The sequence below is a fragment of the Juglans regia genome, chromosome 11 (genome assembly GCF_001411555.2).
Source record: "Juglans regia cultivar Chandler chromosome 11, Walnut 2.0, whole genome shotgun sequence".
NCBI classification, from domain to species: domain Eukaryota; kingdom Viridiplantae; phylum Streptophyta; class Magnoliopsida; order Fagales; family Juglandaceae; genus Juglans; species Juglans regia.
Window position 1 is genome coordinate 32,068,450 of NC_049911.1, and position 15,011 is coordinate 32,083,460.

The window sequence follows — 15,011 nt, forward strand, 5'->3', positions numbered from 1 at the left end:
AAATACCACTACTTTATAAATGAGTGGTTCCGCCGGCCATTTCATTTACAATTATTATCTATAAATATATGTAAGATTGTTCATCTGAACCGGATTTTTTTCCGAACCAATCCAAAACTCTGGTTGCCAAAACCTGAACGTGCCCGGTCCGAGTACGGGTTTGAAACTCAGGTATAAGGTTTAAAACTGGGTACTCGAATCTTTTTGATTTGGAATTCAGCTTTTAGTTTCTTTGATAATAGACCGTGTCTGTGAGATAACCAATGTCTTTCTGATAACTGTTATAGCTTCTGAAGCTGTTAAGTCACCCAAGCAAAACGTACAAGCTTGTACCCATTTACTACCCATAATATTTTTTTCATTTTTTTCTCTGCAGTTGCCTAGCTTCTCTCTACCCAAGGTCTGCACCTTTTTTTCGAAGTAGTACCCTTACTGTCAAAGACTCAAAGCAGTACCCAAGGTCTGCACCTTCCTTTCCTCTGCTCTCTCTCAAAGCCCGCCCTTCTTCTTTCGTTTTCTATGGTACGATAACTTTTGCTCGACTGATTTTTATATTATATATATAATACTATTAATATGAAGAAATTAGGCAAGGATTTGAATAGGCAGGCTGCTTCTATTGGTACTAAGTATATATCTGAACAATGTAAGCTTTTATGTGTAAAAAAAGATTTAAATAAAAAAATTGGGTTGAACCCGGAATCTGGGTTTTTAAAAATATGGATTCACCCGGGTTTCAACCCGAGTTTGATTCGGGCTAACCCGATTAGGGTTCCAATCCGAGTTTGAAACCCGAGATCTCGAGCTGAAACCCGGATGAACAGTCATATATATATATATATATATACATATACTAGAAAGGGCACAACATGCATTTCACTTGTGCCCAATTGAAAAAATAAAATAAAATAAAATTGATAACAAACGACAAATGAAAAGGTTAGTAGAAAAATTTAAACAAATTTAAAATAGGTCATAAATTTACAAAAGTTAAAGTAAATCTAATAAAAAGCTAACAAAATTCATATATTTATACAAATCAGTCTTCTATTTAGGCATATAATTAAGACATTGGAAACTTTCGTAACAAAAGATTCTGAAGCTTTATGTCATTATTTCACTGACGGGGCTGATAGAGAGGATGTTTAGTTTGTTTTCACACATTTGTCCAAGTTGATTTATTTCTACGCCCAAGATAGATGATCCATTCTTTCTCTGAAACTTTAGTTGTAATATTATGTAGATATGGTAGATGATCCTGTATGAAATAATGAAAATATATATAGAACTAAAGCATTAAATAAAGTACATTTTCCTCTATTAATTAAATGGAGTTAATAAAAATTTTTCTAAATATATTTACGTATATACATTTTTTTCCTCTTTTTATAAGTGTTTAGCCACTTTATATGGTATAATTCAAATATCAAAGAATGTATGTATTACTACAGAGAGATATTTTGATTGTATGTCTAACGAAAAACAAATAAAAAATAGATAAATAGTAAAGAAATTTCGTTGTTGAAATTAGCTTAATGGTAGAAGAAATATATAATGGAAAGCATCTTTCTTAACTGTACGTACATTTGTATCAATGTGAAAGAAATGGTTTTCGTACGTTAAATCAACGGTTTTTGTAAGTGTAAAAACTTTTATTAATTAGTTCTTGACAATCTTACGAGACAACAATTACAAACAATTTTATTCATATTGCATGTATTAATAAATATTTACAAGAAATATGGAAATATATATGTATTTTATATTTTGTTTAATTCGTTACTATCATGCATTATATTTATTATTTAAAATCTGATCAAAACATTAATTACAATTAAATTACATATACGTCAATAATAACATTTAAATTATTACTAAGAAAAGTTCTAATTGTATGGCTAACCACAAACAAAAAGAATTTAAATAAATCAAAATAAATATTATTTAAATATTGTTACTTTCTTCAAAGAATAAGATATCATAAAGGTATAATGATATGACAATGACAACATATGATAACATTATTAACAAACAAATAGAATAAATCGTTTTAACATGAGAATGACAAAGACATACCAGAAAATAGAGGACAAAGAACAGTGAAAGTGAAGGAAACTAACAACTAACGCATTAAGAAATAGTGAATCACCAATAAAAACAACGGATCTGATAGAAAGAACACATTAAGAAAAGGCCACATAAGATTAATTTTATATTTACATTTCTTAAATATCACAATATTAAAAACTAAAAGAGATTTAATAGATATGCAGATTTAAATTATTAAAGAACTATAAATTTTTACCGCATTAAAATTTATAACTTTAGTGGTCAAATTGTTATTATTAATTTTAATAGTTATAATTCGATGCATACGTTGTATATTTGTTACTTTCAAAATAAATATATAACATGATAATTTAATTTTAAACTTACAAACTACAGTACTAAGTTTCAAATAATTTAATCATATAAATATAATATAAACCTTCATCATTTACAATTAAGAAATTTTTTTAAAAAAAACTATACTACATTACAGATTTTAAATGTTCCTAAAATAGTGTTATTAATTTCAGATTACCTATTAAACTAAAAATTAAAGGAAATAAAATGCTCCTCAAAATTTAATTTAACTTTTTTAAGATTTACTTTTGTTATTAGAAATTTATAAACAGTTAGTATTAATTTAGAAGGACAAAAGAACAAACTTTAAGCCAATTATTAAGTCAAAATCTACGTGTGACATTCAAAGTCCAAAAAATCAAAACTAAAGCCCAACGCTCCCTTTTTTTTTTTTTTTGAATCAAACAATCTATCATCTTTCATATATTGATAACATGGTTATTACAACTCTTATCCTGTAACACAATAAAAAAAAAGCCCTCAAGGCCATCCTCTATCCAGACCAACTCTTCACTAGACACAATAGCAAACTGAGCCAGAAAATGAGCTGCTCTATTTCCTTCTCTAAAAGTGTGTTTAAGTATCCAATTTGGATGTGTACAAAGAATTCCTTTAATATCTTCTATAATCTGTCAATGCCATTCCAAGCACTCCTCTCTATCATTCACAGCTTTAATCACCTCCATTGAATCACCCTCAAGTACTACCTTCTGCATATTAAGCTCTGCACATAAGCAAAGTGCCCTCCATAAAGCAGTCGCTTCAACAATCACAACAGATTGGATACAATCTTTTGGCAGGCATAGAGAAACCTGTACATTCCCTTCCTCATCTCTGACCACCACTCCAGCTCCCATCTTTCTCTGGTTTGCCTTGAAAGCAGCATCCTAATTTACCTTGACAAAGCCTTCTTTTGGAGCTTCCCATCTAACCATCCTTCTCTCCATTGCAGTAGGTTTAATTATATCTGTCTCCTTCTGTAGTGCTTGTTGGAACTCATTGAGATTTGCTCTTGCTTGCTGCAATACACTTTCAGGGCTAGTAAACTTCCTTTCAAAAATCCACTCATTCCTTCTAAGCCATATATATCGCATAACAGATACCACCAACTCCATGCTTTCCACAGGTAATTCGGCTATTAATTTCCTCCATACCACAGCCAAATCCACCTCAGATGACATCCACTTCTGTACTGGACTTTCCTTCTCAGCCCATACATCCATTGTTGCAGGACAGCTCCATAAGACATGGCATACAGTTTCATCTTCCCTTAAACAAATAGGACAAACTGGCTTCTCCACCACCTTTCTTTTATAGAGGTTCTCATTTGTGGGAAGGCAATTCTTAAGGGCCTTCCATAAAAAAATTTTAACCACTCCCGAGATATTAAGTTGCCACAACTCTCTCCATCCTTCTTTAATCTTCCTCCCATCAGATGGTTCCCCTTTCAAATCCTTCTTTCTGCTAATATCAAGATGGTAGGCACTCCTTACACTATAATACCCATTCTTAGAGTAAGCCCATATTCTTCTATCCTCTAAGCCAGAATAGCTCATAGGGATATTGTAGATGACTTCAGCTTCCTCATCATTAACAGTAGCCTTCACTACCTCTCTATTCCACTTACCATCATTCCCAATCAACTCTGCCACCTTTGCTTCAGCATTCAGAAACTTAACAGGAGACTGCACTCGATGAGAAGGTTTATTGGATAGTCATTTATCATCCCATACTTTTATATTTAAACCATTGCCCACTCTCCATACAAGCCCTTCCTTTAGCAACTTCATGGATCCCCATATGCTTCTCCAGATCATAGAAGGTCCATAGCCCAGCTTAGAGCTCAATACATCATAATTTTTAAAATACTTAGCCCTTAACACCATAGCAGCAATAGAGTCTGGTTTATTAACAAACCTCCAACACTGCTTTACTAAGAGAGCAGTATTGAAACTTTCCAACTCTCTAAAACCAAGTCCTCCAATCATCTTTGCACATCCCATCTTCTCCCAGCTAGTCCATTAAATTTTTTTCTCATAGTTTTTATAACCCTACTAGAATCTAGCCATAATACCAGCTATTTCCTTACACAATCTTTTAGGCAGCCTAAACACACTCATATGGTATGTAGGAATGGACTGAATAACTGCTTTAATTAAAACTTCTTTACCAGTAGGAGATAGAAATTGATTTTTCCAGTTGTTGACCTTCTGCCAAACCCTGTCTTTAATTCCTCTAAAAGTGTCATAACGAGCTCTTCCAACCATAGTAGGCAACCCCAGGTATTTTTCACAGCAACTTTGCACCCTTGCCCCAAGATCTTGCACAATCCTCACCTTCTCTTCCTGTATAACTCGGGAGCTAAATAACACAGTGATTTTTTGTAGATTCATGCATTGACCAGAGGCTTCTTCATATACCCTTAGGATTTCCTTCACTTTCAACCATTCAGTCCATTTAGCCCTTGCAAAGATGATACAATCGTCAGCAAATAGGAGATGAGAGACCCTTATACCTCCGCTTGCAGCAGCCATTCCTTTAATTTCACCATTTCCCTCAGCTGCATTAATAAGGCTACTTAACCCCTCAGCACACAACAAAAACAGGTATGGGGATATTGGGTCCCCTGGCTGGGGTTTTACACGACAAGCGCAACCATCTATACATTTTTTAAATAACACTATATTAAGAATAATAAGAGATTTAATAAATATGTATATCTATTTAAATTATTAAGAAATTATAATTTCTTACCTTATCAAAATTTAAAATTACACTAACAAAATTATTATTATTAATTTTAATAGTTTTGGTTGAATTTTCAGAATATTATTAATTAATTATTATTATTAGTTAATTTATGTTGTATGTTTATTATTTTCAGAATAAATATATAATATGTTAATTTTAAAATTAGAAACTACAGTAATAAGTGCTAAATAATTTCATCATATGATATAATATAAACACTCATCCTTTACAATTAAAGAAACATTTTAAACAAACTATACTACATTAAAAGTTATAAATCTACCTCAAATAGTGTTATTAATTTCAGGTTAGTTATTCAACTATTAAAGTTATCTGGAAACGAAATAAATATTTACATTTCAATAAATTATTAAATAAAAATCATTATTAAAAGAAAAAAAATAATATAGAACTAACTACAGATTTGTACTAAATTATAAAAATTCAGTTCAATATTCCGAACTCAAAATTAAACGAAATAAAATGTTGCACAATATTAAAATTTTATTTTTTAAGATTTTATTTTTTAAAATTTATGAACAGATAGTATCAATTTGGAACAAAAAGAAAAGAAAAGATTATAACGTAATTGTTACGCCCAAACTCATTTAAAGCTTTCTTTATTTCTCACATCTAAAGCCCAAAAACTTAAAAGCTAAGCCCAACCGTCCCTCCCAAATTTTAGACAAAAAGCCAGCCATTCCCCCCTCCCCGAAATTTCCACACGACACCGTTTAACCACCAAACCCTAAGGAATTTTTATAATTTACACCACAAAACAATGTGTGATTTCAACAAAGACAAAGAAAACGGTACCCATTGGGTCTGGGTGTAAGGATCTTTGAGATCTCCTCACTCTCTGTTTCTGTAATCATCTAAGGAATTTCTTATTTTGTTGTTTAGATCTACACATCATGATATTACAGGTGTTTTTTGAATTTGGTTTATTCTCGTGCACATTGGCATGTTTTTTTTACGCAACTTGTAGAAATTCCAACATCTCACAGATTTTGTTTGGTCTGAGTGTTCATTTCTATAATGGTCTGAGAAAATTCTTTTCTCTTCTTTAGATCTACACGTATTCGATTTTATTTTTAGATTTGGTTTCTTTTTGTGTATATGTGTAAGATTTATTTAGTGAATTTACAGAAATTTCAAGGGATTGTGTTTGGATCTGCCTTGCTTTCGTGTTATGTGTATGCTGTTGAAAGTAATGTTTTGAATACCGTATCGGATGCTGTACCGTTTAAGACACTGGAACGAAATATTTCGATACCGGTACTGTTTCGGGATAGCGTTTCGGAATACTATTTCAGAATACTCGATATATAAATAAATTATATATACAAATTATACTCTAAAATAATAGTCTCTATATAAATAAATTATATATAAATACATATATATATAAATTATAAATAGTTTAATTTGAATTGTGGTTTAAAAAATAAGGTTGTAGTTTGAAAAAAAAAAAAAAACACTGGCCGAAATATTGGCCGGTACGAAATAGATATAGTACTACCTGTAGTGGTCGGACGGCCGGTACGAAAAATTTCAACCGTACTGGTCGGTACGGTACAAAATTTAAAAATATGGTTGAAAGTAATAACATAAATGGATAAAGAGGATCAATTCGAGATCATCCATCTCCAAAGAAAGATTATGTTCGGCAAAATTCTCTGCCTTTTCGTTATTATTCCTGAATATTTTAAAATAACAAAACCAACTGACTGGCAAAATAATTGCTTAAATACAAGGAATTAAAATAATTGAAAACAAAATGATAAACACGACCTTTTCAGAATTTTTGAAAGTTGGTGTACATGAAAACCCACCTTCAATTTTATTGACATAATAATATTTGATTTATTAGATAAATTTAAAATTAAAATCTCTTACAAATCAAATATTTTTATGTCAATAAAATAGAGGGTGTATTTTTTAACACCGACTTCCAAGTAGAAGAACTCTTACCCAATATATTGAATATATTTGGAAATAAAAAATCATTTTAGTAATAGATTTATTTATAAGAATAAATTTTGTCAGAATAATAGAAAAACCAAAATATTTGAGTAATTATTAAGCAATACTCTTCAAGTATATAAATACGTATTATTCTTATTATAAGAGTATATAAAATATATTTATTTTCAAGATATTTTTCAATAAATCCCACCGGCACTCTGGCAAATAAACATAGGACATATTTCAAGAGTCTTTATCACAAACATAGAACGTGGACCACTCTACGAAAGTAGGAACAGGTGCATGCAGATATGATATGATCAGCAGATCACATTTTCATCAAACGCATGGATATGTAAAAAAGGTCGAGTACTAGAACTCTTGACCCGCTCTGATAAATAAGTCCACATCCAGAGCGAGCAAAATTAGAATCACACAGCTGTGCATAACAACATGTGAAAGGTGTTTTTTTTAATTTTAGTCTTAATTAACCCCTTCGACGCAAAACTCTTTTATGTCTCTGTACAAAGTATGCTACCCGCCTACTAATAAGCAAGTTCAACTTTTTGCATGGGAACCGCCTAAAACATCTCTATATAAACCCGTTGTGCATGCATGTTTTGCCAAACCATCTGAGTCTCATTCTCAAGCACAAGTCACCTATCTTTGAGAAGCAATTCTGTAAGGACTCAGATCGATCACATGGCGGGTGATCATGAAAGTTCGAGCTCATTCTCTACAGTAAAGAGACAATAGAGAGGCTTGTCGTACGTCCTCGATTGTTGCGTGGTTCCAGCCCCACAACGAAAGAGTTTACACTCAGAGGCCGCCAAAGTTCCCGTTGTTGATTTGGCTGAGTTGAGATCACAGGGTTCAGCTCAACGGTCTGTCGTTATCGAAGACATTCGAAATGCTTGCCAGCGTTTTGGTTTCTTCCAGGTAAGCATATGAAGAATTCATTTAGTGTATTTTAGCTGTAGGTAGCTAGATTTGTACGTAATTACGTTTTGAAGTTATACGCTGCGCTAATATTGGGCTTTGCGGCTGCAACCATGTACGTACAAGATCGTCAACCATGGCATTTGCCAATCGGTGCTGGACGGAGCTCTTTCTTCAGCATTCGATTTCTTTAAGTTGCCAACCGGAGAGAAGATGAAGTTCATGTCCAACGACGTTCGCAAGCCGGTGAGGTATGCGACAACTCTCAAGGATGGGATCGACAAGGTGCAGTTTTGGAGGGACCTCCTTAAGCATTATGCGAATCCCTTGGAGGACTGGATCGATGCATGGCCTGCTAATCCACCGAGTTACAGGTACTTATTTTCTCCTGATAGTGATAGGTGTGGAAAATAGAACTCCCGACAAAGTTTACTGATTAGTAACATTGATCGGTATCTTTTTCGATCGGTACCCTTTTTTATACCGATTCTCGATGAATGTAGCTAGCATCATTCAATAGGTATATAACTATATATGATAAGTACATTCGCGCACGGCATACGCAACGTACCTTTGCATTAGAATAATTAATCTTAGAGTTTTAGTTTAGAGCTTGCAAGCTTAATACAAACTTACTTTATAAATGTGAGATTTACTAAAAAAAAATTAAATTGGATCCCCGGCCACGTTCATTTTATAAATTAAGGGACTTGCATCGATTTGTATGCCATTGACTTTTATATATTATTTTTCTTGTCAATATATGCTGCCTTAGTATTATTTATATCACAAATATATGATATTATTAATTAATTATTAACTAGCTAGCTAGTATTGAAGTAGGTAGGTCTTATATATAGAAATACAGTACGTCGACTGGACGACCGAATACTGTCTCATGATCTAGTATATATAATATTATAGCACGAATGCTGCATGCGTTCTAGCTCGGGCCTCTTGTACGTCCCATGATTTCGGCTCGGTTGTGTCGTCACTCATGCTGAGCCATGCATGAATCTTGCTTTATTACGTACGCTGTTTCTTTTCATACTGTCCGCATGATATTTTTATTTATTTTTAACAAAAGGACAGCCACCGTCTTTAATTTATTGAAGATCGTGTTCATTTATATTATTTATAATAAGAGAAATTATGTAAGAAAACTTTACATGCACTTCTATTTAATTAATATGTATTTATAACATTTCTCTTATAATAATCCTATTTCCAATATAATCATGCACGGTATATATGCACGGTTATCATGTTAAACATATATATATATATATATATATACACACACACGATCACGAACAAGTGTAATTAGATATATAATAGAACTTCTGCCTACGAGTATATATTTATTTATTTTTACCAAGGATACATTATCATAATTAATTATGCTAGCTCGTCGACGTACATCCTTTCATATTTTGATCTTTGGCTGAAAGAAAACTCTCTCAGGGAAAAAATGGGGAATTATTCTACGGAGGTGAGAAAGCTTGGCTTAGACCTAATGGGAGCAATCACCGAGGGTTTGGGCTTAGGTTCAACATACTTAAGCGATAAAATGGACAAAGGAATGCAAGTCATGGCAGTCAACTGCTACCCACCGTGTCCAGAACCGGATATTTCACTTGGTTTACCGCCTCATTCCAACTACAGCTGCTTAACCATTGTCCTCCAGAGCTCAAGGGGCCTCGAAATCATGGACAAGGATGACGGAGAATGGGGAGCAGTCGAGCAACTTCAAGGTGCACTACAAGTGCATGCGGGCGACCATCTTGAGGTACTGAGCAATGGCTTTTACAAGAGTGTGGTGCATAGGGCTTCACTCAATCCTGACAGGACTAGAATCTCCATTGTTAGCCTACAAAGTTTGGGCATGGATGAGCTGATGAAACCCGCCAAAGAGCTTGTGGATGAACGACATCCGAAGGGGTATAAAGAAAGTAGTTTCAGAGATGTTCTAGATTTTCTCTCCAAAAATGACATTGGGGAGGGAAAGAGTTTCATTAACACGCTTAAGATGAAGGGATAATAATGTTAATGTACTCGCTTTGAAGGTGTTCTAATTCCTAGCTCCGATTTCCCTAAATTAAAGTTCTGAGAACACATTATGGGTTTGTTTGGAAATATAGCCTCCTGCTAGTTTGGTTTTGGCTACAAGTCAGCCTTGCTGGCTTGCATTTTATATAATTTTCAAGCCCCTAGGTTTTTGGATCCAGTAATATATGGCCTATTGGGTTTTTTCTGCGGGTGGGTTCCTGTGCCCCTGTTTTCTATATATTAGCCAGGAAGGTATCTAGCTTTTTTCTCGTGCCTTTGATAATTGATATGTACCGGATCGTGTAATGCGGCTAAGCGGCCAGGTTACTCTTTAAGGCTATTAGAAAGTCAAAGGCCGAAGGGTTATTTCAAGTGCTCTCTTCTCCTTCTCCTTCTCCTTCTTCTTTTCTCTCTAAAGTTATTTCCAATGATTTCAAATAATGAAAAATATTTTAATCATAAAGTGATTACACAAAAATAAATTTATAAATTGATGTAATTTGATATAAAATATCAGATCATAAGTTATTTTTATTATAAAATAAATCTAACGGATTCTATAAAATCATATTAATTTATAAATTTTTTTTATATAATTTTTTTTTTTTTTGTAGTAATTCTAAATATTATTTGTCTACACCATGGTTTTAAAACCATCGGTTATCTTTAAAAACCATGGTGTATATATATTATCTTTTAAAAACAAGATAATATATATAATATATGCTTAACTTCAAGATAATACATATACATGGTTAAACAATCAGTTAATAATATTTTATTTAATTTTTAATTTTAATTTCAATTAATCTTATTTGTGAAAATAAAAGAAACCTTAAAGGATATTAACATCATATTTGGATAAAAAGATGATTTTATCTTATCTCGTCTCATCTTATTATTATAATTTTTTAAAATTATCACATAAAATATAATAAATAAATCAAAATTTTTAAATATTAAAATAATAATAATATTAAAAAATAATATTTTAACAATAACTTATTCAACTCATCTAAAATCATCTCATATCACTGTCAAAACGATACAAAACTTTGACACATTCCAAATTCTATCCCCAAAAACAGAGGATACAAATAAAAAGAGAAAAGCTTGGCTTAAAATCCGGTATAATTAAGGACAAAGTGTCATCTCATTCTCGTCTAGGGCTGAAAGAGTAAAAAATGATGGATCCAGTCAATCTATTATACCACAGAAAAATAAGGGTAGTCAAGGCTAATACGAAACTGATTTACCCAAAAACAATCCACTTTTCTTGAACTGCAACCTTCGCTCCCTCCCCCGGCCCTCTCTCTCTCTCTCTCTCTCTGTGGCGCGCACACACGAACACTCTGGTTTTCATTCTTTTAGATTCGTATTTCCATTGCTTTTCATATTCTCTCTTTTCAATATTCTTCCGTTTTCTGCCAAGGAGAAAAATAAAAATGTATAGATCGGCGAGCTGGAGCCGCGTTTCTGACGGCGACGATTACTTTAAGCATGGACCCTCACCTTCGACGAAGGAGTCGCCGAGCATGCAGAGACTGACAGGTTCGTTTGAAAGCAATAATGAGTTGCCTGTCTATGACCCTATCGCGGAGTTGGCTAAGAAAGAGAGGGCACGCGTCAAGTTTGCAGAGAATGCCGTTCATGTCATACCCTTTGTCCTGCTTCTCTGCGCCACCGTTCTCTGGTTCTTCTCTAATCCGGGTAAACTCTGCCGAATCCCAAAAGGAAGCCTTCTATTTGATGGTTTAGCCATTTTATAACAATCAAACGAGTTTGATGGTGCAAGCAGCAAGACATTAATGTGGAATTCCTTCAACCGATATTTATTATTATTAAGTTTTTTTTTAGCATTATGTATTCTAGGCAACCAAACAAGAAAATCTTGAGCCCTAAGTAATGTTTATTCTTTAAATAATTGACACGCATTTTGGATTTTGGATGCAGAAGTGGATGTGGGAATCAGAGGAGATTCAGCAGCGGCAAGAATCGAAGGATTGACACTCGAAGGAGAATTTGATAATGATAGTGATGGCACTCAAACGGGTGCTTTGCCGATAGTCGATTTTGGGGATATAGACTCACCGAAACAAGTCGAAGGTCGCAAGGGTCCAATCAAATTGGCCCACAGATCTTTCAAATGATGCCTCCGTGGGTAATGCATTACAGTACTGCTATGTTTTTAACTTTTTGCCTACATTTTGCCCTTCAAAAAAAGAAAAAAATTGCTACGACATTGTTTTGCTCTCGGCAGATTCTATAGGGACGGCAATGGAATAAAAATATTTTGTGTCGTGGATTATCAATATTTTTTCAATTCATAACATAAGCAGTCAAGTTTGAATAATTTATAAATTTACTGTTTAAATAGTGATATGAAATGAGATAATTTTAGATAAAAATTAAAAATTAAATAAAATATTATTATAATATTATTTTTTAACATCATTATTATTATTTTAAATTTAAAAAAATTGAATTATTTATTATATTTTATATAAAAAGTTTAAAAAATTAGAATTATAAAAGGAAATAAAATAAAACTCTTTCTATCCCAACGAATGATTAATTCGTTTAGATATTATTATTGGGTGCATTGATAGTAATTCAAAAGCATCAGACCAACCAGAACAGTCGTTTCCAAGTTGCCATGTTGTTTGTGCATTTTCGTATGGTTATGCATTCAACTAAAAAGATGGTGCCTTTTGGAGTCAGATCCCTTTAATTTGTAGTTGGCGCGGCAATTTCCTGGCCACAATTTCTTCCATGTTTGAACACCCATGACGTTCATATGCTTACTTGTTATCCATCCAAGCTCCTAAACTATAAGGACTTGATTGGACTATAAAACTTGTTTATTTTTATTTAATAATTAAACCAATTTGGTACGAGCGGTTCTACTTTCACCGCTTCCGTTGGGACTTCCGTTAATATATTTAAAAAATTTTTTTTGTATTTTTATATATATATATTTTTTAACATATTTAAATATATTTAAAAAAATAAAAAAATTTATAATATTATTAAAAAATATTTATTTAATTATTAAATAATAAATAATAATAATAAATTCATAACAGTAAAAACTAACGGTAAAAATAATATTTTCCATTTGTAATTACCATTTTCCTGCGTCTGTTGAAGTGACACCATCTGTTAGCAATATATATTAAAAGATAATAATTTGTTTTCGAGCAAAAGTGATTTCCATTTAGAAAATATTAGTATCTCGTTTGAATTTATTTTTTTATTTTGACCGTTCATATATTTAATATTTTAAATTTTTTTTAATTAATGATTAAGAAAGTAATTTTTTGTGTATTGACATATTTTTTTTATTTTTTAAAAATATTAAAAAATATTAAAAAAAGAAGATAAAAATAAAAAAATAACTTTGTACTAGCGGGAACATCCAGCAATCAAAGTTGGGTGGTACACTATCACGACTATTTCAATTTTAGTTTGGTTATACAGTTCAAATGAGATAAGATATTTTGTTAAAAGTTAAATAAAATATTGTTATAATAAATTTTTAATATTATTTTTATTTTAGAATTTGAAAAAGTTGAATTATTTATTATATTTTATATAAAAATTTAAAAAAATTATAATGATAAGATGATATAAAATGGTTTGATTTTATATAACCAAACCAGCTAAGTCTCTAATACTTTGTGGTTAATTACTATCCTCGTTTCATTTTCATTATACCACGTTACAACGTTACGTTGATGTGATGCTATGTATTAATTATTAAAATTATTATTAAAATTAAGAATTGATTCAATTTATAATATTTTAATTAATAAAGTTCATTGAAATAATACATATCAATTTTTTTTTCTCGGCAAATAAAGCATTTATAAATAAATTAACGGATACAAAATACAAGTTCGGTGGGGCGAGAGTCTCCTACAGTCTCCCAAAGCCAACATACATTACAACACAAAAGTAAAAAAAAACAAAGGGGGTGATTGGAGCCAAAAGATTGACTCCAACCAAATTCTCATAAAGGGAGACTACTTGATGACCGTTTTTAAATAGTCTGATGAACAGATTATAAAATTGCAGCTAAAAGCTACAGTACAAGGGGTGTGCTGCAAAGTGTTGGTCTTAACTGGCTGGAAGGAATTGTCATATCCATTTTCATTCGATCTTTGATTAGGGAAAGCGGGAACATAGTATATCAACCGAAAACAGTGACAAATCGCCGGCGAGGGGGCGTTATTGGCAATGGCGGGGCATGCAGGTCACGCGCGCACAACTGGAGTGAAGAGAACAATCGGATCTGGAAGATCCGAAGTCGTAGAACCCAAAACTGCCACGCGTGGTGGCAGAGTGCTTTCTAAGGCGGCACGACGCTTGAGGATCTCGCACAACATAAGCCGCACGTGAGGGGAACGTGCTACATAGATAGATGGATTTCTTTTGCTAGCTTGACGATCGACACCTGGAGAAGCTGAAGAAGGGGCGCGTATCCACCCTAGGTCACCAGAAAGCAGCAAATTAATAAAGATAAACGGTGCTACTAGAAAACTAAAAAAAAAAAGAAAAAAAAAAACATTGATAAAAGGAAATAAAAGTCGTGGCCGGCGAAATGGAGCGGTGGGTGGAGCTGAAACATCAACCGCCTCCCTCTGTTGAACGAACAAATTTTATGGGATGGGCGGTGAGCACTCTGGAGAGAAACTATGGAGAGAAACAACTGAGAGATGGTTAATTAAGTTTTGTTTAAGAATACAGATAATTTGTTGTTTGTTCATAATTGTGGGTATACGTATTACTCTGTTAGGTGCATCTCCCCAACGACCAATAATAACGCCACCAATTACTTACTGCAGTTAAATGGATTAGCCATTAACATGGTTGCCTATGGTCCCTCCCAGACGAAT

At 32.7% G+C, this 15,011-nt stretch overlaps 2 protein-coding genes across 2 annotated transcripts; both read left to right on the forward strand.

Moving 5' to 3' along the window:
• The first annotated feature begins 2,948 nt into the window (after positions 1 to 2,948).
• LOC108998868 (flavanone 3-dioxygenase 3) lies at positions 2,949 to 10,105 on the forward strand. Its single transcript, XM_018975603.2, has 5 exons — positions 2,949 to 2,976; positions 3,077 to 3,145; positions 7,886 to 8,064; positions 8,191 to 8,438; positions 9,529 to 10,105. The coding sequence occupies exons 1-5, from the start codon at positions 2,949 to 2,951 to the stop codon at positions 10,103 to 10,105; spliced, it is 1,101 nt and encodes a 366-aa protein (XP_018831148.2).
• Positions 10,106 to 11,383: 1,278 nt separating this feature from the next.
• On the forward strand, positions 11,384 to 12,495 carry LOC108998821. The gene is made up of 2 exons (XM_018975527.2): positions 11,384 to 11,823; positions 12,067 to 12,495. The coding sequence occupies exons 1-2, from the start codon at positions 11,559 to 11,561 to the stop codon at positions 12,261 to 12,263; spliced, it is 462 nt and encodes a 153-aa protein (XP_018831072.1). The 5' UTR covers positions 11,384 to 11,558; the 3' UTR covers positions 12,264 to 12,495.
• The last annotated feature ends 2,516 nt before the right edge of the window (positions 12,496 to 15,011 follow it).

Bases quoted from the DNA above. Each gene is read 5' to 3' on its own strand.
- LOC108998868 (XM_018975603.2), top strand. From the start codon at position 2,949: ATGAGCTGCTCTATTTCCTTCTCTAAAA. The intron at 2,977-3,076 runs GTGTGTTTAAGT...TATCATTCACAG, and splicing joins CTCTATTTCCTTCTCTAAAA to CTTTAATCACCTCCATTGAA. The intron at 8,065-8,190 runs GTAAGCATATGA...TGTACGTACAAG, and splicing joins AGCGTTTTGGTTTCTTCCAG to ATCGTCAACCATGGCATTTG.
- LOC108998821 (XM_018975527.2), top strand. From the start codon at position 11,559: ATGTATAGATCGGCGAGCTGGAGCCGCGTTTCTGACGGCGACGATTAC. The intron at 11,824-12,066 runs GTAAACTCTGCC...TTTTGGATGCAG, and splicing joins CTGGTTCTTCTCTAATCCGG to AAGTGGATGTGGGAATCAGA.